The sequence below is a fragment of the Pleurodeles waltl genome, chromosome 7 (assembly GCF_031143425.1).
Source record: "Pleurodeles waltl isolate 20211129_DDA chromosome 7, aPleWal1.hap1.20221129, whole genome shotgun sequence".
Lineage (NCBI taxonomy): Eukaryota > Metazoa > Chordata > Amphibia > Caudata > Salamandridae > Pleurodeles > Pleurodeles waltl.
In genome coordinates this window covers 1,358,001,838-1,358,029,159 of record NC_090446.1, presented here as the reverse complement: position 1 = coordinate 1,358,029,159, position 27,322 = coordinate 1,358,001,838, and the positions used below count along the sequence as shown (strand labels likewise).

At 46.3% G+C, this 27,322-nt stretch overlaps 1 protein-coding gene across 1 annotated transcript in view; it reads left to right on the top strand.

Moving 5' to 3' along the window:
- The first annotated feature begins 1,116 nt into the window (after positions 1-1,116).
- LOC138247405 (leukocyte immunoglobulin-like receptor subfamily A member 2) overlaps positions 1,117-27,322 on the top strand; it is a 746,857-nt gene continuing 720,651 nt past the window's right edge. Inside the window, exon 1 of the mRNA XM_069202043.1 lies at positions 1,117-1,259. Coding sequence (XP_069058144.1) covers positions 1,223-1,259 — 37 coding nt within the window. The 5' untranslated portion in view covers positions 1,117-1,222. The remainder of the gene's footprint in view (positions 1,260-27,322) is intronic.

Genomic DNA, 27,322 nt, shown 5'->3' with positions numbered 1-27,322 from the left:
ATCATGTTCTGACATTGCAACTAAACTATCTGCTGGAACACAATTGTAAAGAATAGAAGATAAAAAGCTAATGGGTAGTGTAATGCATATTTGCAAATCACATTTCCTTTTTCATACACCTTTTCTTTCCGACTTACTCATAAAGAAACAGATTTTGTGATTTCAAACTAAAGATGTTATTCATTTAATGAATTTATGAACCTGTGAAGGTTAAATGAATACATTTTTCTACACAGAACTATTGTTTAGTGTCATAAACAAAATTAACAGTTATTCATAATACATTGCTGATGTAGGTCACTAATAACAACCAAGTAAAATATGCGCCGAACATATTGTTGCCTTGCGCTTTTTCAACTGCTAAGAAAGCAAGAAATTAAAAATAAATGCATTTGTTTATCGTTTTCAAGCCTACACGTTAAATTCCGCACCCAATATTTTGTTAATTAAAACATCCTCCCAGGGCCATTAAACATAGAGATGGATGGGCAAAACTCCAGTGTCTTCAGCACAGAGGGACAGATCTTTCAAGGCTGCATGCAATGCAATGCAGCAAGCCAACTTGCTGTGCTTTGTGAAAGGGAGATGGCAGCAATGCCCCACATGTACTAATATATGGTGCATTCCTGCTCTCTGCCTGCATTGGCGCACAATCTGCTGCCTAGCGTCAATAAAGGCAGTCTTGTGTAAATTTGACTTAGGGATTGCTGTGCTCTTGCAACACCCTGCCTGATGCAAGGGCAACACAATCCCTTGATAAATCTGGCATACAGTCTCCAAGCCTGCCCAGAAGGGATCTCTAAATATGGCTGGATGTCCTCTGGCAGAGGAGCAGAGACCATGCCTGTTTTGAAATTTTGTGCCAGTAAATTCCCTGTCAAACTCCTCCATATATCTATTTTTTCCAAGATGGTGTCACTTGCGTAGGAGGATGGGTTCCATTGTACTACTATAAGTATTGTAAATGTGCCTTAAAGCAGAGAGTCACTGCAGAGGAAATTGTGAGCGCGGAAGTCAGTCACATTTAACTCACGTTCCTTCCCCTTTATGAGTAGCTGAAAACCACGCCTGTCTTGCTAGATACAAGAGTGTTGTTTTCAAGAAGGGACAGGCGGCAATTTCAGATTAGGCTTGAGAAATCGACAGTTTCTAGTCAGTTCCTTATTGCTGCATGAGAGAATCTTCAGTGAATACCGAGGTCTGCCTGTGACAGCTTCTCAATATGTTGCCTGTGTTCACCTCCAGCCTCTTCTTTAGCTGTGAGTATCCAGATCATTTACTTTATTTAAGCACACTCTATCATGTTTGAAAGAAGGTAAGACATCCATCCCAACAGGGCTGCTCATGCCCTGCCTACTCACAAACGTTGCTGCTGCTTGGTCTCCAGATTTAACCTTGCGTTCATATTTTCATCCTTCTACAGTTGTCTGATACCTTTTGAGATACTTCACTAATCTGCAAAATAAATCTATAAATACATGAATGGGTGTGTAGGTAACCTACAAAAGCTGATTGCACCAGTGAAATACCCCAGACTTTTTAAATAAACAATTCTTAACCTGGTGTTCCTGGATCCCTTGAGGTTCACGATGCCTACTCAGAGGGGCCACGACTGTTAGAAAATGTGATACTATTAGTAGATTAGTACAGTATATATACAAAAAAGCTAAATTGGAAATTGAAATTTTAAAATGTGTTGTAAGTAGGAATGCATTTGATACTGGAGGCTATAAATTAAGTTGGTATCGTTAGCTAGATTTGCAGGAGCCTTTTGAAATAAAAGCACATTTTGTAAAAAGGGACAGACTTCCATTTAAATTGAAATTCGGATTTTTCTGTATTGTGTTCTTTGCAAGTTAAACTATATCTCGTATTACATGCATTTGTTTTATATATGTGTTTACATATGTTTGTGTATTGTTCTGAAGTTCAAAAGTTGCTAAGACCGGGGTAGGGGTCCACAAACACCAAAAGGTAAAGAACCTTTAATACCATAACTAGCAAATGTTCCATATTTCCAGCAGTAGGGGGAGGTTACCAATTTCGAAGTATTTTATTAGGAATTAATGTTGATCATCTAGTCTGGTAACTATCACGAGTGCAGAATTTGCAGATAAAAGGAAACAATGCACTATATGCAGAACAGGCCCTAGAACTTTGCTGGCCTTGACGAAAATACCCAAATGGGATAGACACATTCAGGAACACAAATCCACGCACACACAAAAGGTAAACACGAATCAGGAATTTGATTATTTTATATAGAAAGTGCATCCTCAATCAGGACTTTTACCAATAACACATTTTGTAAGGTACCTTCAGAATCCAGGGCTGTTTACATGTACACATAACTTGAGTCACCCATATGCCCACAGATATACCTGCCAACCCCAGGTAGAACATATATTACAGAATTAATAGTTTTCTTTAAGAAGACGTGCAATCTCAATGATGTTGACATTTCTTAATAAAAGACGTCCATATGACGTCAGAGATACATGAAAGTATGTGATCTGGTGCATGCGATTTTGTGATCCTGTAAAGATTTTCTCAGATTTCAGAGCTTCAGTCGGAGTCCTCGAGCGTTGTCTGAAAGCAGCAATTGCAATAAGTATTACACATATAACTGCGGAAATAACATTAGGCCTTTATTGCATGCTGCGTTGGACCACTGTATTGGTAAACCAGAAACCAGGAGTTACTGACACTGCAGGTTCACTAATTCCAGAGTGCAGGATTACTACAGGATTAGACATTTTGGCTGCTCCTATTCTCACAGATGTTCAGGCGCGGCCCATTGACTTCGACCTGGGCACTTCAGGTTTAAGCCCTGAAGCGCCGAGGGCGAGTGTCAATCAGTGACACTTCGTCACAGAGTGGGGTGGGGTCAGCAGTCTCACTGACCCCATCCCACTCTGTGACGAGGCTGGGACTGCTGCCTTCCCTCACTGACTGACCTAAGGTCAGCCAGTGAGGGAAGGCAGCAGTCCCAACCCTCCTGGGACCTCTGAGGCTGAAGGTAAGTGTGTGTGTGTGACCTTTTTTAATGAATGTTTGGTGCATGCGTATATGTTTGAATGTTGATGAGTATTGTTAATGGGTGTGCATGCGTGTGTGTGTGTGAAAGTGTGAGTGTGCTTCCCGCCCGTCACAGGTCAAAGGAGGGCCCAAAACACATATGCGCCTATGAAGAACAGGGGTGCTCCGGTTCCAGTCTGCTAGCAGGTAAGTACCTGCATCCTCGGGGAGCAGACGAGTGGGGTTTTGTAGAGCACGGAGGGGACACAAGTAAACAAAACACACCCTCAGCAGCACAGGGGCGGCTGGGTGCAGTGTGCAAAGTAGGCGTCGGGTTTGCTATTGAAAGCAATGGAGGGACCCGGGGGTCACTTAGGCGATGCAGGCATGGCACAGGGGGGCTTTTCAGGCCAGCCACCAACTGGGCTAGGATGAGGGCCAACTGCTGGTCACTCCTGCACTGGTAGGTGGTTCCTCTCGGTCCTGGGGCTGCGGGTGCAGTGCATGGTCCAGGCGTCGGGTTCCTTTGTTACAAGGCAGTCGTGGTCAGGGGGAGCCTCTGGATCCTCTATCCACCCTCCCAGTGTCCCCAAAAGTCCCTTATTCTGTAGGAGGCCCTGGCGCTCCTATGCGCTCAACGGGAACCACGCTTGGCTCGTAAGGGAGAGGGACAGTTGGCACCCTCTCTGATGCACTCGACGGGCCCCTCCTGGGGCCTGCGATCTCTGGGGGGCCACGCCAATATGCCCAAAGTGAAGTTACTGGGGCGATCCCGCCCCTAAGGCAGTGGCCGGGGGGAAAGGAACTCCCTTTCCGCTCCCCGTGCCTAGCATCTCGTAAACAGCCGCCCGCACCCTCAGGTGACAATCCAAATCAAGTAAGTTGGAGTAGGGCCCTCTGATGAGGCTTTTCTCCTGCTCTGGAATGCGGCCCCACCCGACACGGTGCACAAGCCGCTCTCCTGGCTTTCTCATGAGCAAGCACCAAGGGCGGTGCCTGCTGGTGCCCCGAGGTCGCGTCCGGAAGCGCACTTTGCCCCAGGGGCACGGTTGTAGTGTGCTCGCTCCTGTTCCTTTGTTTTGTGGTGCCCTGGGGGCACCGAGGACAGCGCGACTCCGGCGCGCTGAAATACACCAAAAGCCGGGTCGTAGCAGTGATTTAGGAGGCTGGGTAACGGTGGTGAAGGTCTTTCAGAAAAGCGCGTAGGAGCGCTCCAGGGCCCCACAGACAGCATGCTTCAATGGGCTATGCCCGGGCTGCGGCGGTGATCTCCTCACCACACTGATGTTATGTGAAGTGGCTCCGTCCCCTTACCAGCGCTAAAAGGTGCTTTTGTGGAAAATTGCAGCACTCCTCTGGCTTGTAGGAAGAACAGGGGTCAGGGGCCACAGCAGCCTTCTCCTGGAGGCATGCAAAGGGGGGGGGGCACAGGGCTGGCAGGCCCAACAACAGGTCAGCACAAGGGGTGCAGGTGATTGCAGTTCCTCCTAGTGACCAGGCAGGTCACAGGTTAGCACAGCAGCGGCAGTCCAAGGTAGTCCTGGTGAGTTCTCTCAACAGCGTCCTGTGTCCAATTCCAGGTACATTTTCTGGAGTCCCAAGAATGACTAAATTGTGGGGTAAAGTCCCCTGAAATTATAATCAGTTTACAGTGTCTTTGACAATGAGGAGGAGAGGGGGTTCCAACCAGTTACAACTGGTTCTGGGAGTGCCCCTTCTCTCCTCCAGCACAGGCCCCAAACATCAGTGGGGGGTAAACGACCCTATTGTGCGAGGCCAGGGCACAGCCTTTACAAATGCTGGTGTGCCCCGCCTCTCCCTTCTCTCAGCCCAGGAAGACCATACAATATGTAGATGCACCTCTGTGACACCTTCACCCTCCCTGTGTACAGGCTGTCTGAAAAGTATGCACAAAGCCCCAACTGTCAGTCTGCCCAGACGTGGATCGGAGTCAAGCTGCAAAAAACACTAGTCATAAGCACAGAGAAATGCTCATTTTCTAGAAGTGGCATTTCTGTAATAGTAATAAAAAATAAACCTATATCAGCAAGCAGCATTTCTTATCACCATTACAAGCATACCAAACATGCCTACGCTACCCCTCATAAATCAGACAATACCCCTTGCACATAAGGCAGGGCATTTCTAATGCAATCCTAGGAGAAGACAGCACTCACAGCAGTGAAACACCAAGGCCTGTATTTATACTTTTTTAGCACCGCATTTGAGTCATTTTTTTACGCAAAAACAGCGCAAACTGTCAAGACACAATTGATTTTGTAAGTTTGCGCCGATTTTGCGTAAAAAAACTAAGCAAATGCAGCGCTAAAAAAGTATAAATATGGGCCCAAGTTAGGCTGTTTGTCACTACCAGGACAGGCCACGCAACCTGGCACGTCCTGCCTTCTATATGGCACCCTGCCCATAGGGCTAGTTAGGGCGTACCTTATGGGTGACTTATATGTAGTAAAAAGGGAGTTCTGGGCCTGCCAAGTATATTTAGATGCCAGGTCCCTGTGGCAGAAAACTGTGCACACAGGCCCTGCGCTAGCAGGCCTGAGATAGGTTTGAAAGGCTACTTCAGTGGGTGACGCAAGCAGCGCTGCAGGGCCACTAGTAGCATTTAATTTACAGGCCCTGGGTATAGGGTTACCACTTTATAAGGGACCTATAGGTAAATTAAATATGCCAGTTAGGTATAAGCCAATCATACCAATTTTACAAGGGAGAGCACATGCACTTTAGCACTGGTTAACAGTGAAAAAGTGCTCAGAGTCATAACGTCATCCAACAAAGGTCTGAAAAATAAGGAGGCAAAAGGCAAAAAGTCTGGGGAATGACCCTGTAAAAGGGCCAGGTCCAACAGCTGCCATGCAAAATTAATTTATGTAATATACGGATCGTTAACGCTGAAGGCGGATTCAGCCAGGTTTACACAGCATGATTAAAGACGATTATCAAATATTAAATAGTGCTGAAGGGTGATCAACCAGTTGTAAAACAATACAAACTGAAGTATAGAAAGAACAAGGCGTTGCTGGATCCCGGCCGACGCAGGGCCCAAGAAAAAGCACAAGGGGCAGTCCATATTTTCAGCTGCCAGAAACTCGGTTAAAAGCTGCTCTGCTGATGGAGCACATCAAGGACTACCCTGAGGCCAGCCCATCACTGGGGAGGGGGCTGGGGCATGGTTGAAACGGGGTCTTTTTTCCAGTCAAAGAGGCCAGGGAAAGTGCTACTCTTAAAGTCAGTGAGTTCCACACAGGTTTACAATGCTGCTGCCTTCCTCAAACCACAACCACGATTCGAAAGTGACAAAAAGCAAAGATTTCATAGATGCCCTTGAAGAGACAGATAACAGGAAGATTATTAAATATCTCAAAAGCCTTGCTGGTGATGGTGTCAAAGAAGTCATAAAGAAAATGCTGAAAACTGACAAAGAAGTCACTTACCATCAGATTAAGAATGGGGTGAATCTCAAGTTCATTCCAGTACTAAACATCGATTATGAACCATGGGCCAGATGTAGAAAACTTTTGCAAGTCGCAAATGTCCCGATTTGCAATTTGCGACACCGCAAAATCGGAAATGGGATGCAAAAATCCCATTTCCGAATCGCAAAATGCGACGCAAGCCATTACCGACTCGCAAAAATAGTAACCCCATTTTGCGACCCGCAAATAGGAAGTCGCTATTTGCGAGTCGCAAACCATATGCAATAGCCACTCGCAAATTGCGACTAGTCGCAAAAAGCCCATTTTGCACCTTCAATTTACCACTAACTCAGAGTAGGTGGTAACCATAACCAAAGTATAAAAGGGGACCCAGAAGGCACCTGGGTAACTCAAGATGGCGGAGATATATGTGATAGCAAGGAGGAGGAGAGCCCACGCCGCACAGCAGATGAGGAGGAGGAGCCAGAGACAGGAGAAGATATACAGAACCAGACAGACACTATTCCAACAAACTGAGGAGGAGATATATGATAAATACAGACTTAGCAGTGCAGCAATACTAGATTTAATAGATCTACTCAATCCGCAGCTTCAACGCCAGACTGTGCGCGGCAGCGCCATCCCCACACATGTGCAAGTGCTATGCTCACTGCACCTATTGGCCTCGGGTAGCTATCAGGGGGTCATTGCCGTGGCAGGTGGGGTATCCCAAAGTGCACTCTCACGGTTCTTCAGAGCATTCCTAGATGCCATACTCACACACATGTCCAGATACATATACCTACCCAGGAATGAGGCAGAAATCAACAGCACCAAGTTGGAATTCTAAAGGATTGACAGCTTCCCCCATGTAATAGGGTGTGTCGACGGGACACATATACAAATATGCCCTCCTGCAAATCTGGAATATCTGTTCCGCAATAGGAAATGTACCCACTCACTGAACATCCAGGAGGTATGTGACGCCCATTATGTTATCACTGACATGGTTGCCAAATTTCCAGGGAGTACACATGACTCCTACATTTTCAGGCACAGTGGGATACACCAATGCCTAGAACGTGGGGAGTTTGGAGACGGATACCTCCTAGGTATAGCTGAATGCACCTTACAGACATACACACAGGTCAATGTGGAACCCATCTATGCCCAGCTAACATTGTACATTTTGTGCCAAACAGGTGACAGTGCATATGCACTACGATCTGGATACTTACCCCGTACTTAACACACAGCAATGAGACAGAGAGGCGATGCAACAGTGCACATAGGAGGACCCAAAATATTATAGAGAGGACCTTTGGACTGTTGAAAGCAAGATTCAGATGCCTCCACAGAATTGGAGGTGCCCTTCAGTATGCCCCAATAACAGCATTCAAGATCGTTGGCGCATGCGCTATACTGCACAACATTGCCACTAGGCGTGGGCTACCTCTCACCCCAGAAGACCCAGATTCGGAGGATGACGAGCAAGAGCCACCACATCGCCATCATGGGGATAGAAGCATTGCAAATGAAGGCAGACAGAGACGGGACCACATTGCAAACCAATACTTTGGAAGGTACGTGCTAACTGTCACCACACACACGAATGTCACACACAAAGAGTCCAGGTGTGAAGTGGAGCAAACAAGAACTTTAATAATGTGCACCAAAAAACTATTTACACATACTACAGATCAGGGGCTGTAAAATTCCACCTGCTATGAGGACACATTAACCTCATGTGCCATCCAGTCTATGACAGTGCGTAGCTCACCCCTACGCCGTGCTCGCCCAGCATGGCTGGTTCCTGGTGCGTCTGCAGTGCCCTGCCGTGCGCTACCATTTCGCAACACCCTGGTGTCTGTGGCTGAGACACTGCTAATGGTAGAGCCCTCCTCACTGTCCTGCGGCGTGTCAGCCGCGCCCCTAGCCACCTGTCGTGCCTCCATGAGATTGACTGCGTGGCTAATACGTCCCAGCCCACGTGCCACATCGCTGGCAAAGTGGCCCATGTCCACCTGGAGGCTGACCGTGCGCCGTGAGAGCCCAGTGGTGTTAACAGCCAGACGGACGATGGAGGCAGCCATGCGGTCCAGGCGCTGGATGAGCTGCCGGTCACGGCGCCTTGCACCCTCTCTCTCGGTGACAAGTTCTGACACCAGTTGTATAATTGAGAGCGCAAGGCACCAACATGGCTGTTTAGCTGTTGCAGCTCAGTGTGGACCTGTTGCAGCCCTGTGGTCTGGTTGCGTTCCATGCGCTGCATGGCCCCTAAAATAATTCTTATCTCCCTTGTCTGCAGGCGCTGACCATGTAGGAGTGCAGCCTCGGCAGCGGACATGGAGGCGTCCCCAACTTCACCCTGTGGCACTGGAGGGACATTGAGACGTCGCCTGCGATGCAGTGGAGATCCGTATCCTGTACACTGGCACTGTGGCTGTGACCGGGTGCTGGCTCACTCACCAGTATGGCCACTGGTGCATCAGGAGGGGACTGTGGTTGGGTGGTGCAGGTCCCTGTGGTGGCTGGCCCTGGGTCCTGTGCTGGCTGGTGCCTGACCTGTGGCCCCTGGACGCTGTGGCTGGAGGTGGTGTCGTGTGGGAGACCTGTGGGACATAGGGAATACACTGTCAGTATCTACCATCTGTTATCTGCTTCCTAATAAACTGTTGCCTATCAACTGCCTACTTGACTTCATTGCCCATAATGCACCATGCAGGTGGTTGCTACTCTGAAATGGAGCTATTTTGGTTGTGCATGCTGCTGTGTAGTAGGTGGGTGGGGGTATGGCGGATATGGGTGTACATGCATGCCTCATGGTACTCACTGGTAAATGGTCCTGGCACTGACGTGTCCAGCTCTCCTATCCCGGACACTGCCGCTGGCTCCAGGGTCTCCTCCACTCTTTCCTCCAAGGGTGTGGGTGGTGGTATGGTTGATGGTCCCCCTCCAGTGCCCCTCATCTCCCCGAGCCGCTCTGCCACCCTCTCCTTGGTCCGGGAACGCAGGTCATACCACCTTTTCTTTAGTTCCTCTATACTTCTGTGGCTCACACCCATTGAGTTGACTTTGTCCTGGATTTCACACCAAATCCGCCTTTTTTCCTGCTCTGGCACACTGAGGGCTGCTCTCCCAAATAGTTGTTCGTGGTGCTGGCAGCATTCCTCCGTCAGCACCTCCAGTTCTTTCTCTGCAAATTTCAGCTTTCTCTTCCTGGGTGTTCCTGCCATTGTAGCTGCTGTTCTTCCTGTTGGCTGTTCAGCAGTTAAAAATGGGTGTGATCCTCCCTCCTCCCAAGTGTATTTGTAAACTTCCTGTCTGTGATGTCATCATCAAGAGCCAGGAAGTGTTTTCCAGAGTGTTCTGCTGCACCTGCATTCAATTTGCGGCACAGTCGCAATTTGCGACACCCACTCGCAATTTGCGTGTTCGTTTTTAGCGCGGTCGCAAAAAGCGACCTCGCTAACAGCGGACTCGCAATCTGCGGTGCGACTTCATTTGCGATTCGCAAAATGAAGTCGCTTTTCCTTCTTGAATGCCATTTTGCGAGTCGGAAATTGCGAGTCGCAACGACTCACAATTTCCGACTCGCAAATTTTTTGCTATCTACATCTGGCCCCATATGTTTTCAGTCAAGAATTTTTAAGAGTTGGTGAAACAATTGATGAATCATCGAAAGGATCAAGACACTCATCAAACATTTTAAGTTCAATGAGTTATTTGATGAAGCCATGAGACTTGGAGTGATCGGTGGATGCTTGTCCTACTCATTTAGACGACGAATGCTGAGAGAAACACTTAGGCCCAGATTTACAAAAATGTGGTGCAGCGCGGTGCTACGACAAAATTTGCAGCACTGCGCCACTTTTGAAACATAGGAATGCGCCATATTTACAAAAATGCAGTACACCACTGTGTTTCACCCTGCACCGGTGCTAAATTTAGCTGCCAGCGCCAACACAGCCATCCTTGCACCATAGTGCAAAGGTGTCTGCGTTGAGGGGTGTGATTGTTTATGTGCAGGAAGGTGTTCCTTCCTGCACATAAGCAATCATTCAAGGCCTTTTGCTCTTTCTATGTGTGCTGCAGAATGCAGTACATACAGAAAAAACAAAAACAATGAGGAACAAAAGTATTCCTCTTTATTGCGCCATGCTAACGCCATCACTGGGGTGGCATTAGTTTTTGGCGCGGCCACAGATTCAGGATTTCTCGTAAATCTGGGACAGCATCAAAAGCAATGGGTTTTTGCAGTGGAACACCCACAGCAACACCCATTGCACGCCCCTCGGATGCAGAAAACTGCATCACAGGGGCCCATATTTACAAGAAGGTGTAAAGCCAAAAAAAGTGGCTCGATGCCTCCTTGTAAATATGGTGCAGTGAATAGCGCCACTGGAGCGTCACTAAAAGTGACGCTTCAGTGGCTCTAGGGCCTTGTAAATCTGGCCCTTAATCTGGAGCATCTGTTCATGATTGCCAGAACAGAGGAACATGCTGAGAGACATCAGTTGAGGCAAATACATACTAAATGAAGTTGATCGCCATCTAAATCATCATCAAACAGTTCTTCAACCTCAATAAAAAGTGAAAGTGAGGAAAGCGATTGTGCCATGTCAGTGCTTACCTCATAAAAATGTGCACGTCGGACTAGTTGCCTGTGAGGAGAAAAGTCAGTCAAAGAAAATTTGACATGTCAAAACAAAGAAATCATACAAACACTGTCCAAAGATTACACTGAAAATAAATGTATGTTCAATACCTTTCATCATCAATAGTGTTGCTTCAATAAATATAATGCCTGAAGAAAAGTACAATGAACTTTCTCCGTTAACATGGCTCATGGCATCAAACAACAAAGTATAGAGTTGGGCTGCATCAACACCCATGAAGCCTAATGGTTTGTATTAGAAATGGGGTTTCTGGTTGGCTAGGGTATGCACCTCAGCCAGGCAGAACTTACCCACTCTAGTCAGGGCAAGGGAGTTACATGTCCAAGATAACCCCTGCTCACCCCCTTGGTAGCTTGGCACAAGTAGTCAGGCTTAGCCTGGAGGCAATGTGTAAAGCATTTGCACAACACACACAACACATGTGACGCAATATCTCCACCACAAAGGAAACACAACACCAGATTATATGAAAATATACTGTTTTGGACACAACGCAATTATCAGACCAAACATCAGATATTAGTACTATCCTGCTACCTTAGCAGTTGTCAGAACATTACACATTAGTTACTCTGCAGACCAGCAGTAGTCACACATAACACACAGGTTACTCAGTATTCTGCAACATAAGCAGTAGTCAGGAAACACGTTATCACATTAGAACACTTGTCATAAGAATATCATAAAATGCCCATAGTAGGAACATTAGAAAACATATGGCAAGTTAGAAAAACGTATTAGTAAGCATGCCCATAAAAGGAACATTTGCATACACATATGTAAAAACATCAATCGCAGGTAGGTAATATATGAATCAAACAAAAGTCTGTAGAAAGAACCTTTAAACAGTACCTGGGTGGATGAAGGCACCTCCAGTGCCTAGAAGGCGAACAATGGGCCCCCCCGGCGCTCCTATGCGCAAAACGGGGGTCTCCCTTATACTCTGGGGTCAGAGGAGGGTGACATGCACCTCCTCTCTTTTATAGACAGGCCCCTCTGGGGACCGTGGTTACTGGGGGCCCCCCAGGGCCTCAACCGGCCCTCACGAGGGGGGCCAAAGCCAGCAAAAACAACTTAGGGCAGGAGGGGGGCACCACACACCCCCTCTGGTTTAATGACAGGCCCCTCCCGGGACCTGCGATCTCTGGGGGCCCCCCGGGCCTCCACTGGCCCTTCCACCAAGGGGGGGGACCCACAATAATGCCCGTTTTACCTAACAGCAGAAAAGGAGCATCCTGCTCCTAATGCAGATGCCAGGGGGAAGGGGGCAATCCCCGCGCCTTCCCCTGGTCCTGCCGTGAAGCCACAAGAAGATCAGACCCATCCTGGGGCCCGAGCAGACACTCGCCTGCACCCGATGCGGTGCGCGAGTGTTCTTCCAGCTTCCCGGGCCGCTGCGGTGATCTTATTTAAAGGGGCACAATGCAGCAAGGAGCCTATGAGCTCCCAAGGCTCCATAAGCGCGCTGCAATCAGCGCTATGGCAGCCGCAACCACGGAGAAGCACCCTTCGTGAAGAAATGGATGCAGGGGTCAGAGGCCACAGCACCCTGCCCATGGGGAGCAGAATCTTAAGACAAGGTCCTCAGGTGAAGGGCCCAGCTACAGGCCAGCACAAGGGAAAGGCAGCAAGTGGCAAGTCCTTCACAGTGACCAGGCAGGTCACAGGTCAGCACAGCAGCAGCATTCCATGGCGGTTCCTGGTGAGTCCTTTCAGCCTTTGGTGTCCAGTTCCAAGATGATTCCATGAGTCTCCAAATTGGGGGGAAAATTCCCCTGTACTTATAGTCAGTTCTTACAGTGTTTTTCAATGGTAGGGAGAGGAGGTTCCAGACAGTTCCAACTGGTTCTGGGAGTGCCCCCTCTCTCCTTTCAGCACAGGCTCCAAACATCACTGGGGGGTTAACGACCCTATTGTGTGAGGCCAGGGCACAGTCTTTAAAAATGCAGGTGTGCCCTGCCTCTCCCTTCTCTCAGCCCAGGAAGACTATTCAGTATGCAGATGCACCTCTGTGACACCTCCACCCTCCCTGTGTACAGGCTGTCTGAAAAGTATGCACAAAGCCCCAACTGTCACTCTGGCCAGACGTGGATTGGAGTCAAGCTGCAAAACACCAGAGTCCTAAGCACAGATAAATGCGCACTTTCTAGAAGTGGCATTTCTGTGATAGTAATAAAAAATACACCCACACCAGTAAGCAGCATTTATTATCACCATCACAACCATACCAAACACGCCTACGCTACCCCTCATAAATCAGACAATACCTCTTACCCCTTATGCAGGGCATTTCTAATGCAATTCTATGAGAAGGCAGCACTCACAGCAGTGAGACACCAAGTTAGGCTGTTTGTCACTACTAGAACAGGCCATGCAATCTGGCATATGTCCTTCCTTTCTACATACATGGCACCTTGCCCATAGGGATAGCTACTGCGTACCTTAGGGGTGACTTACATGTAGTAAAAGGGGAGTTCTGGGCCTGGCAAGTAAATTTAGATGCCAGGTCCCTGTGGCAGAAAACTGCGCACACAGGCCCTGCGCTAGCAGGCCTGAGACAGGTTTGAAAGTCTACTTCAATGGGTGGCGCATGCAGGGCTGCAGGCCCACTAGTAGTATTTAATTTACAGGCCCTGGGTATAGTGATACCACTGTACAAGGGATTTATAGGTAAATTAAATATGCCAATTAGGTATAAGACAATCATACCAACTTTAGATGGGAGAGCACCTGCACTTTAGCACTGGTCAGCAGTGATAAAGTGCTCACAGTCCTAGAGCCAACAGCGAGAGGTCAGAAAGACAAGGAGAAAGGAGGCTAAAAGACTGGGGATAACCCTGCGTAAGGCAAAAAGTCCAACAGTTTGTTTATGGTGACAATGAAGGCATAAGAAAACAAAAGTCCAAGCACCTATCCATGTACTTCAAGGTACAACAGCAAGTGCCTGTTTGCTGAGTTTCATCACGGTTGCTGACATGGGACTGTTGTGAGGTTATTTTAGTAGCTTTTATGGGCAGGTTATTTTAGCCACAGGCTGCAGCTTGTGCCCTTTGACCTAGTAACAATTCATTTTTTCTTTTTCTTAGCAGAAGCTCTCTTCTGTGGTGATGCTTTATTATTCTTTGTCTCATACGCTTTTAGCACAGAAACTGTTTTCATTCCTTTTACTCGGACATGCTCGTTCTGTGATTTGCTTAATGGGCTGGCTCCAATATGTTGTCAGTACAAAGTGGAACACCACAATCTTTGTCACTTCATGAGAAACATATGTGTCCTTACGTTAGGGCAGGTTTCTCAGAACACCAGCTGTTTTATTATTAAACGTCCCCCCGCCCCCGTGCATTAGAGAGAGAGTTCCAGCCAGAAAATAGCCACTGCATGCTGTTGCTTCAATACAGTTGTCTGCGGAAACTTGTTATCTTTCCATTTACATGAAAGAGGACTCTCAGTAGACCAACAGTCCGCTTCACTACTATGATACTCAAGTATTGGGGATGGTGTCTTCCTAGGGAACCTGAAAGGCAGATTAGGGCTAATACTGCTGTGCTCTAGTAGTACTTTAGCGGCATAGGTAGGAATATTGACACTTAGTACTCTGACATTATGGTTGGACTTTTCTTGTGTTTCATTTTCCTTGTCACTGCATTGCTATTATTTTGTTTTATCCTAATCATTGCAGTACATGCTATTTTATCTAGAACACAGTTGATTCAATAAAATATATTTAACTCATTTCTGCTTCTGTTTGTCTTTGCATGTGTGAGATGAATGTAACTGAGAGAAAAGAATGAGATCTCTTGCACCCTGCTTTCCCTGAGAAATCAGAATGTTATGCGCACGGCTGCTACAAATCACCACCTCTTTTAGGTGCTGGTGAGGTACTGCTAGCTGGCCAGAAGGGTTAGGCTGACAGTTGTCACACAGTGTGGAATTGGACTCAGTTGCCCACAAACGTGGATGTGCTGCCGCCCGAATCCAGCAGTCGCATTTAGTATAATGAGAGCCAAACACAACATGACTGATTTTAGTGAATTACAACATGAAAAGATAGTAAGTCAATTTACTTCATTGTTTCATGCTTTGGGAAACTTAAAGACTATGAAAGTTGCTCAGAAACATAGACAAGTTGCTTTCCATTTACAAGAAGCTGTTGGAAAAGAACTTGAATCATTGCTAAAGTACGACATTATTGAATGTTCCAGTGGTCCAACGCCATAGGTTTCTCCTATAGTAGTAGTGCCTACAAAGGACCATGAAGGAGTTGTGTGCATATGTGTTGACATTTGCCAAGCAAACAAAGTAATTGAACAAGAGTGACATCCAGGGCCACATCCTGCAGACATGATTACTCAATTAAATGGTGCCAAGATCTTTTTTTTAAATGAAGGTTATCATCACTTAGAGCTTGAAGAAAACTGATGACATGTTCTGACTTTTGCTACACATGTTGATTTGTTTAGATACAAGAGGCTTAGTTTTGGTGTGTCATCAGCTGCAGATCTTTTCCAAGACACAATGCTACGCATTATACAAACTGTTGTGAATGCATTTAATTACAGTAATGACGTATTGTTTTTTGGAGCTACACAGAAGGAGCACAATAGATCCCTCACAAGCATGTCAATTGCTCAGTGATGCAGGCTTGACTTTAAATCTTGACAAGTATGAGTTCAATAAAACAAAATTAAAATTCTTTGGCCATATATTTTCCGTTGGGGGCATGCCACCTGATCGTGCAATAGTACAAGCTTCAACAAATGCTGAAGCCCCACAAGATGATTCAATTGTAGGTTCTTTTCTTGGAATGGCCAGCTACTGTGCACGATACATAAAAGACTTTGCCACTGTCAGTGCTCCACTACAAGAGTTAACCCCCAAAAAATGCTGCGTTTCAATGGTAAAGAGAATGTAAAAAGAGTTTCAAGAGAATCAAACATGCCATAGAAAATGCTACTGAAATGGTGTACTTCAATCCAAAGCTCCACACAGAGATTGTAGTTGATGCTAGTCCTGCTAGGATAGGCGCTACACTTGCACAGCATAGTGGATGCCCAAATGCAAGGAGACATACTGTGGCCCATGCTAGTCGAAGTTTATCTCAAACAAAACATATAGGGGGTCATTCTAACTGTGGCGGGCGGCGGAGGCCGCCCGCCAAAGTAACCCCGTCGAAAGACTGCACCGCAGTCAAAAGACCGCGGGGGTCATTTCGACTTTCCCGCTGGGCCGGCGGGCGACCGCCAAAAGGGCGCCGCCGGCCCAGCGGGAAAGACCCTGCAACAATGAAGCCGGCTCCGAATGGAGCCGGCGGAGTTGCAGGGGTGCGACGGGTGCAGTAGCACCCGTCGCGATTTTCACTGTCTGCAAAGCAGACAGTGAAAATCTTAATGGGGCCCCCAGGGGCCCCACGACACCCGTTCCCACCATCCTGGTTCTGGCGGTGTAAACCGCCAGAAACAGGCTGGCGGGAAGGGGGTCGGAATCCCTATGGCGGCGCTGCAAGCCACAGTCAGAATGGCCCTGGAAGCACCGCCAGCCTGTTGGCGGTGCTTCTGTTGCCCTGGGTTGGAATGAGGGCCATAGTCTTAAAAGGTATGTTTATCTGTGGGATGGGCTTGTGAACATTTCCATTTATTCCTGTATGGAAAGCTGTTAGACCTGACAGCCTTAGGGTAGTCACCCCTAACTTTTTGCCTGCCTCCCTCCACTTTTTGGACACTGTTTTTGCTGGCTTTTAGACTCTGCGCACTTTACCACTGCTAACCAGTGCTAAAGTGCATATGCTCTCTCCCTTAAACCATGGTAACCTGGAATCATACCTGATTGGACTATTAATTTACTTATAAGTCCCTAGTAATGTGCACTCTATGTGCATAGGGCCGGTAGATTAAATGCTACTAGTGGGCCTGCAGCACTGGTTGTGCCACCCACTTAAGTAGCCCCTTTTCCTTGTCTCAGGCCTGCCATTGCAAGGCCTGTGTGTGCAGTTTCTCTGTCACCTCGACTTGGCATTTAAAAGTACTTGCCAAGCCTAAACCTCCCCTTTCCCCACATATAAGTCACCTCTAATGTGTGCCCTAGGTAACCCCTAGAGCAGGGTGCTGTGTGGGTGAAAGGCAGGACATGTACCTGTGTAGTTTACATGTCCTGGTAGTGTAAAACTCCTAAATTCGTTTTTGCACTACTGTGAGGCCTGCTCCCTTCATAGGCTAACATTGGGGCTGCCCTCATACAGTATTGAAGTGGTAGCTGCTGATCTGAAAGGAGTAGGAAGGTCATATTTAGTATGGCCAGACTGGTAATATAAAATCCTGCTGACTGGTGAAGTTGGATTTAATATTACTATTCTAGAAATGCCACTTTTAGAAAGTGAGCATTTCTTTGCACTTAAATCCTTCTGTGCCTTACAATCCACGTCTGGCTGGGCTTGGTTGACAGCCCCTTGTGCATTCACTCAGACACACCCCAAACACAGGGTACTCAGCCTCACTTGCATACATCTGCATTTTGAATGGGTCTTCCTGGGCTGGGAGGGTGGAGGGCCTGCTCTCACACAAAGGACTGCCACACCCCCTACTGGGACCCTGGCAGACAGGATTGAACTGAAAGGGGACCTGGTGCACTTCTTAGCCACTCTTTGAAGTCTCCCCCCACTTCAAAGGCACATTTGGGTATAAAACAGGGCCTCTGCCCTACCTCATCAGACACTTGCTGGAGAAGGAACCTGAACCAGAAACTTCATCCTGCCAAGAAGAACTGCCTAGCTGCTCAAAGGACTCACCTGTCTGCGTTCTACAAAGGACTGCTGCCTTGCTGTTGGCCTGCTGCCTTGCTGAACTCTTGTCTGGCTGTGAAAGTGCTCTCCAAGGGCTTGGATAGAGCTTGCCTCCTGTTCCTTGAAGTCTCAGGACCAAAAAGACTTCTCTTTTTCACTTGGACGCTCCGTGCGCCGAAAATTTCGACACACAGCTTGTTCCGCGGCGAGAAAAACGCTGCACACCGACGCTGATCGACGCGACGCCTTCGGGATGACCAGAACTTCGACGCACGGCTTCGCAAGGACAACGCCGCCCGACCTCTAGAGGAGAAATCGACGCGACGCCTGCCGTGAAATCGTAATTTCGACGCGCAGCCCGCAGACCAACGCGCAGCCGGAAAACAAGCAGGAAAATCCACACACAGACCCGGGACACCTGGTAATCCCCTCGATCCACAGAAAGAGACTGTCCGCGCGCCGGAATACGACGCCCGACTTCCCGCGTGAAAGATAACGACGCAAGTCCGTGTGTGCTGGGGAGAAATCGACGCACACACCCTTTTTCCACGCATCTCTTCTTCTGTGGCCCTCTGAGGAGATTTTCCGCTCCAAACCAGGTACTTTGTGCTGAAAAAGACTTTGTTTGCTTTTTAAAGACTTAAGACATTCTTATATCACTTTCCAGTGATATCTCTACAAATTCACATTGCAACTTTATTCTTTTTGACCTACAATTATCCTGATAAATATTATATATTTTTTTCTAAACACTGTGTGGTGTATTTTTGTGGTGCTATATGGTGGTATTGTATGATTTATTGCACAAATACTTTACACATTGCCTTCTAAGTTAAGCCTGACTGCTCGTGCCAAGCTACCAGAGGGTGGGCACAGGATAATCTTGGATTGTGTGTGACTTACCCTGACTAGAGTGAGGGCTTTTGCTTGGACAGGGGGTAACCTGACTGCCAACCAAAAACCCAATTTCTAACAAAAGCCTTTTACGCTGGTGACTGATTATCAAGCCTTGCTGACTGTCTTTGGCAATGCAAAAGCCAGGATGCCTCCCTGAATTGAATGATGAGGACTACGATTGCAAGAGTTCAATTATTTAATCGTGCATTGCTCTGGAATTGATCAAAATCCTGATGACTACTTGTCGAGAGTGCCCTTTCAAGGTCATAGCATTTCTTACACAAAAGTTGAGGCCTACATCAATTTCATTGTCAAGTCAAGTACAACTGCTGCTTTATAGTAAACCCAGATTGTCACATGTTAAGTTTAAAATGTCATGATAGTGACACGTTAAAGTTAAAAGACATATTTATACATCAGTCGTGGAACAAACGTAACCAACCTCTAAGTAGTGATGGCAAATATCAAAAGTACAAGAATGTCAGGGATGAATTATCTATAACTCAGGAAGGAGTTATTCTGCGAGGAGAGAGGATCTTGATTCCAGAGAGTCTATGACAAAAAGTAAAAGAAGTGGCTCACGAAGGACATCATGGTATTGTTGCTGCAAAGAGAGCTCTTGGAGATCAAGTTTGGTTTCCATACCTAGATGAAAGAGTTGAGAAAGAATTCAGAGTCCATCACATATGCAATTGTCTGTCAACCAAAGTCACTCTGCAAAATCTAAACATGTCAGAACTCACCAAATATGCCTGGGAGAAAGTAATCATCGATTTCTTTGGTCCACTTGATAACGGACATAATTTAAAGTTGATAGTAGATATATATTCACATTTTCCATTGGTCAAAGATCTCTCATCCACAACACATGAATGAGTAATCAAAAAACTTGATTACATATTGGCAAGATGGGGTTTGCCTGCCATTGTGAAGTTGAACAATGGTCCACCCTTTAATAGCCAAGAATTTCCGGAGCATCTGAATGCAAAACATCAAAAAAATCACAACCTTGTGGCCACAGGCCAATGGACTGGTTGAGCCTTTTGTGGTACGCTAAAGAAAGCAGTGCAGTGTGCAACTCTTGAGCAATCTCAGTTTAAACATAATGCTAAACTCTATGAGCTTATCGTTTGATACCCCATTTCACCACAGGTGAAATTCCTGCAACTTTAATGTTCAGGAAAGCAATGACAACCAAGATACCTCAATGGACAGCAGAAAGAGATACAAATGAAAACTTGGTTCAAAAACAGAAAATTAAAATGTATGAAGAAATGTATGAAGACATGTATGCAAAAGACAGCTCATTCTAAAAGAGAGATCTTGTGATTGCTCAACAGAGACAGAAAAGAAAATCTGATGCTCCCTACGATGCTGAACCTTTTCAAGTAGTATCTACCAAAGGACACCTGGTGACTGCTTGCTCAACAGGGAAGTCCCTTACCAGAGACTATTCTCACTTCAGGCCTGTGTTTCATCGGTCTTCAGCTGGTGGAAGAAAGACTGATTGTGAAAGCTTAATGACTGTTGCTGATTCCTCACCATCATTGGCAATTTCCGACTTTAAAGATGTCCACTTACAGCTCCCAGTAACCAGATCGGGTTGACAGATCAAAGTGCCAAGAAGAATAATTGAAGAGATGTAGCTGTACATGTTTCTGTATGTATACATTTTGTGTCTGTCTAATGATTTTTTTTTTTATTTGCAAACTTTCATTTAACAGAGGGGGAGATGTAGTGTCTTACATGATTTAGAACTGAACTTTCATAGTAAAGATGTGTGATTTACAGCTCTGCGTGTGGCCTAGTCATTCAGCGGGTACCAGGCTGGAAAAAAACTATAGTCATCACAAATTTTCAGGAGATGTTAGTCGAGCTACGTATTTTCTGAAATATTTCCCAGACTTATGAGATATCTACATGTTTAACCAGCAAAATACATTAATGTATTTTAACAGTTCTTTATTCAGCTGTACAATCGCTGGAACTTTCCAAAAACAACATATGAATATTTTAGCACATTTAAAAATGGCACATCTGATGGAGTAGACTACTGTATAGAATTTTAAATGACTGTGTTACATTTTAGGTAGCACAAGACAATGTTCAACACTGACGTGAGCAAACGTGTTTGATTTAAACATATGTTGTTGGCTTACATTTTGGTCCCAACATTGGGATTTAAATTGCCAAGAGGACCTTCAAATACAGAAACAATAACATTACTTACTTGTACTTAGCCAAGAGGAGCTTGAAAAAGATGAAGTTTAAATTACGATGTTTATGACACCACAAATAGATGTACCTGAATATTGTATAAGATCACTACATGCTCATGTTCTATTTCAGACAATGCGTTTTTAGGCTAGGATGCATGGTTTTGCCACACAAACCCAAAGTTGTTAGGCTACATTAGGGGGAATCAGTCAAATTCATGCTTCAGTTTTCATTTATCTGTGTTCAAAAGGCGGAGTTAAAAAGGGCAGAGAAGGTAATAGAAAGTGCAGGGTTTGTAATTGTATTTCTCTAAGGCTCTATGTATTGATATGGATTCTACCCATTTCATATGCCTGAATTTTTTGCTTTTTGATCCCCTGTTTTTTACCTTTACAGTGGGTGAGTCTCACTACATGATCCTCACCCACAGTAATCACATGGTAATTGGCTGCGCAGGTTTACTGCCAGTGTCTGCCTTTTAAGATAAGGACACTGTGGCAAAGCTAGTGTAAGGAGCACTGGGTTGGTTACACATGATCATGTGTGCCCAAGCATGTGCCCATGTGTGCAGGCTGCGAGTGTGTGACTACTTTCATGCCCAGCCGGGTAACTTGCACACAAGTAGCCTATCGCAAGAGGGGACACTGCAAGGTGAGATGTTGACCTGGGTTAGGCCTACTAATATTAGTGAGCACTCATAGGTAAGGTCAGTGGGGTTTAATGGATTTTCTGCAGTGCCACTGTATTATACAAGTAGTGGGAAATCTGCCTGAAATTAAATTGCAGTTTCACTTCCCTTAGGCCTACAAAGTGCTGAGAGGTATCAAACTGGGGTGAAACATGTATGCCAACTTTGAATGTGCAGGTCTCAAGAAGCGACATGTAGACCTTACGGGTAATCCATTATTGCCATGTTTCACTGAATCAGCTCAGGATCTGATTCCGGGCCTTCTGTCGCCCTAATGGGCCATGTTAATTACTGCTAACTTGTAGAAAAAACAAAGGCCTCCCCACACAAAAGGAGCAATTATCAATGCTTCCCTCAGCTCCTGTGGAGGAAGGGGCGGGAGGAATATCTGCATCTAGTGATTAGCTGTCGCACTGTACCGGAGTTGGGGCAGCCCACTGAACAAAGAAGGAAGCCCAGAGATCTGGAGCCAACACAGGAGGGGATCACTCTTTGATATTTTGCTGAAAAAAGTCCCGAGCAGTGATTTCAGCTAGGGGTGGAGGTGATGACACCAGAGGAGATGTGCAAAGAGAACATTTGATGGTGCCATCTTGGATTGTCCGAGCATGATATGCAGGTGGGTTGGTACAGGGGTGATGTGGCACCCTAGAAATGGGCAGGGGTGCCTGACATCTAGAATCTTTCACCCCCACTTAAAAACTATTTCAGAAGGGAGAGGCAGAGTTGTACACTTGAATTGGATGGTGGCAACACCATGTCAGCTGAAAAGACAAATCCCCTGATGCCCTAATAGACTAAGGACACTGTCTATAGCTGACTCCAGGACAAGTAGGCCTTTCCAAGCCCAGTGAGACTGGTTCCCTTACACGCCTAAGGACCAGGTGGGGGAAGACCTGGACCTCCGTACCCCAGCAGGAGGAGAGGAGCACCAGACACAAAGCAAAGGAGAAAAACTGGCACGGGGAGCCAGTGAAACTAGCTCCCTGCAAAAGGTACCACTTTAGAGGCCTGATATGAAGGAATGGGGTCTGGAGCCCCACCCGGGGCCTGGAAGACCAGGAAAGAGGAAAGAGGAGCACTGGCATGCCCCCCCATATTGACAATGGACTCACCCCCACTCCCTGTACCTATGTCATGGAGGAACATGGCAGCCACTGCAATACCAGCATCATCCCAGCATGAAGCAGGCAGGGCGAATGTGAGTGCAGGCTTCTGTGCTGGCAGACAAAAGAGTCAGCTGGGCAGTGTGTGCATGAGCTCCCTTCACAGCCCCCACAAGAAATCCATCTGGGCGTCCTGGGTGGGACCAGGCCCCCTCAAAAGCGAAAAATCTAAAGAAAAGAAAAAGAATAACTAGGGCGCGAAGGCCCATGCAGCAAAACGTAGCACGGCCAAAGCTGCTCATCAAGCATACACGTTCCACAGAAAGAGTGCCCCATAATGTTATGGGGGGCTGTGTTTGCCCAAAAGTTCTTCCTTGCAGTGGCCCCAGAAGGGCCGGAGCACCATCAACGTCTTAAGAGAGAGCCGTGGGAGGTGACAGATTTGCAGTAAACCTTCCCCAAATAATATAAAAATAGACCCTAAGTCTCCAGGGGAAAAGAGTCTATTACCACCCCTCCAGGTTTTCCGCCAACGTTTCAAGCACTCTTAAGGCTAATTCTGTTTTCCACAGCCTTGGAATGCAGGGACTTCTAGTGGTTGGTCCTATGGCTGCATGTTACGTGACCAAAGGTTCAAAATAGACACATATTATGTTGTTTGACAATGCTTATTTAAAACTGCATCGCTGACAGTAATTTATGATAAATATTGCAATGCTGAATTACTGATGATAATGATTACATCCAAAACATTGTTACTAATTTTAGCGATGGTCATTTTTTTAACACGGGATTTTTGATCTTTTGATGTGGCACCATGACAGATTCAATAGGCCTGCTTCATTCAAAGTGATATTCTCTTATATGGTAATGTATTGTTAGGTTATGGGAAGGATGGGGGGATGGGAGGGTACTGTGATTTTTCAGGGTCATATGTGGCAGTATGTTAATAAATGTACTTTTCCTTTACAAAGAAAAAGCACAGCATGGACAATCTTTTATTAAGTGTTATTATTGTGTCTAAGTAAATGCTGATTTCTAACTCACATCACGTCCCCTGAGTAGCCATTGGACTGCGCTGCTTCGCTACCCTGAGAAAGTCAAGAACTAGAATAGGTGGCTAGTTCATAGGGAGAGGGTGGTTGTGGACTTATTACTAGTGCATCATTCACTTCCTACACAACTAATAACTCGGTTTTCCTACAGTGTAATAACAACATATGTTTTCCAGTTCCATTACTAGTGCATCATTCACTTCCTACACAACTAATAACTCGGTTTTCCTACAGTGTAATAACAACATATGTTTTCCAGGTCACCAATACTTACATTCAAACCAACACATTAACTAACTCTTGATTAGTTAATGGAGGCAGATGGAGCAAGAGAGACAGAGACACACACAAACACACACACACCCTTAATGGAGGCTGATAGAGTGAGTGAGCCAGACAGGCAGACAGACACACGCATGCACATGCACACACATACATGCACACACATATGATGTAGATAGGCAGATATGGGAAGGGGAAGTTCACATGTACAATATATTGTTTTCTAAGTATATAACATCAGATTGAGATGGTGCTAAGGTTATAAGCACTTTCGATGGTGTGCTGTGCACAGTGACTCCTTTCACTAGTGTAAATTGTATTATGAAAGCACTCCTTCGGGCCCCTGCAACACAATAATATTGTGAATGGGTGAGCTATGCAACAAAAGGCAAAGGACTAGATTTACAGTTTGGCAGACAGAGTACTCCGTCACAACAAGGGAGTACCCTATTCATCAAACGTTTGATCCACCCACTCTGTGTTGAGTTGGACTGACCACCAGGTTTACAATGAGAGAATAAAATGTTCTCCGACACCATAAACCTTCCTCTTATGGCCATTGGGAGCATGGACCATTGAGGGTCAGCCATCTGTCCATCTTCCCTATTTAGAGTGGGATTATTTTCTGTCTGTTACCACAGAAATATCCTGACAGTTAGGGAAAGTAATGATTGAAAAGCAAACCCCACAAATTAGAAAATTCCCATAGTGTTGGCCCCATTAAGTTTTGTTTTCTACCATCAAACATCTGTTTTCACTTTTGTGAGTCTATCTCTCCATAGACTAGCACTGGGATGCCTCATTAAATTTATAAGTGCTTACATCACATTGGGAAGATAGAATAATGATGTTTCCACTCAAGTGAATCATAATTTAAAATCCTCTTTAATGGAGAATGCGTATTTTAAGTAACAATTTTAAAAAATACCACTTTTAGAAAGATGCCATTTTTCTCTCCAAGGCAAGTGTGCCCTCCTGTCAGTATCCTGGGTCTCATGGCTGAGAATGTCTCTGATGTTGTTTTGTATAGCTTCCAAACAGTGAGACAAAGGAAGTGTAGGTGTGAGGGGAGAGGATCTTCTGGACAAGATGGCTGGGGAGGGTAGTGCACTGCCCTGATTGGACGTCAAATTCTCTCCACACTGAGACAACTGTCAACATGAAGCTACAGCGGGAGCTGCTCTTCGGCTTGACTTATGACCAGCAAAGCAACACCTACACTTCATGGTGACAACAACCATCCACAATGATCAACCAACACAAAGCTCCAACAATAGCTGGCTGTTCACGCAACAGCAATTATGGTCCATGAAGCTCGACCTGTAACTCGCACCGGCAGCCTCCTACTCATGACCCCCACCAATGCTAATGGAACTCTTTGCACAGACTTTAGAGAAGGCATCTATTCAGCAAGACAAAACTTGATAACTGTATCCAGCACGCACTCCATCATGGTTGGGCACAACTTGTAACTTCCCCCAGTTACAGTGCAACGAGATAACCAAGAGTGGTGCTTTGTGCTTCTTGGTGCTATTTTCATCTAAATTTTAAAAATGTATATTCCCCCACTATGAACACGGGGAGAAAGTGGGTTGCCTGCTAGCCACCCAACTACATCAAAGGGAAGCTGCGCTAGCCATACCAGCAATACATAACCGAGACAACACACTTACTACACACCCACAGGCAATTGCAAATGAATTTGGCCGTTATTACTAAGCCCTATATACCCCAGAGACGATTGAGGACACTAATCTCCTGGATGCCTTCCTGCGGAGAGCAAATATACCCTGCCTCACGGCTGAAGGTAGGGCGCAATTGGAGGGCGATATTAGTAAAGTGGAGATCCAACAGGCAATAGCCAACTTATCATACCATAAAGCACCAGGGGAGGATGGGTTTACATCTGAATTTTATAAATGGTCGGGAGCTGACACTGTGGAAGCCTTGTACGAGGCATTCAAAGGGGCTGACCAGACAGGTTCCCTACACCCTCTCTCCAATAAAGCCTCCATCACAGCTTTACCCAAACCAGGAAAGGACCCTCTTCTCTGTGGAAGCTACCGCCCCATTTCCCTCCTCAATGGAGATATCAAAATATTGGCAGGGATATTGGCATCTCGCCTCAAAAAAGTTATCCCCTCCTTAATTCACCACACTCAAGTAGGCTTTATACTGGGCCGCTCCTCAAGGAACCACCTCCACACACTGTTTCATGCTATCTGGACAGCACGAGACACACGAGAGGAAGCCCTTGCCCTCTCATTTGACGCTGAGAAGGCATTTGACCAAATAGAATGGTGGTACCTTTTTGAAATCCTAAAACGTTTGGACTAGGGAATAGTTTCATTAATAGAGTATGTCTATTATATGACTCCCCTACAGCCCAGGTGAATTGCGGAGGATTCCTCTCGGACACCTTCCTGATCCACAGAGGGACTCGACAGGGCTGCCCGCTGTCCCCATTGTTGCTCCTACTGGCCGTAGAACCCTTAGCAGCGGTTATACGTGGCTCCAATCTTATATCGGGAATCCCGATCCCAGGTGGGTGCTCCACAGTCTACCTATACGCGGATGATATTCTACTCACCCTCACTGACTTACCCAACTCCCTCTCAGCCCTTAAAGAGATACTAATGGAATTTGAACATTTCTCGGGCTACTGGATAAAATGGGATAAAAGCGAAGCACTACCATTATCCGCTGTAACAATCAGCACCTCTTTACAAGGACTCCCGGTCAAATGGAAACACTCACGTCTTCGCTACCTGGGCATTGACATAAACAAAGGTTTGGATAAAATAGTGACAGACAACTTAGACCCCTTGCTTAACAATATGAAGCGAGATTTTGAGAAGTGGAAGCAGTTGGGATTCTCTATGTGGGGCAGAGTGCAGGCGGCGCGAATGGTAACCCTACCAAGATTCCTATATGTCCTGGGTATGCTCCCCCTACATATACCCCTAGCTCTCCTCCGAGAGATAGACCGCTGTATCCGCGCTTTCGCCTGGGGATCTATGCACCCACGACTACCCAGATCCACACTACTAGCCCGACGTGAGTTTGGAGGTCTAAACGTCCCCTCAGTTGAACATTATGCCTCCACATTACATCTTTCGCAGCTGGTCTTTCTACTCCCAAACGCACCAGATCTGCCACTTTGGGTGGAAT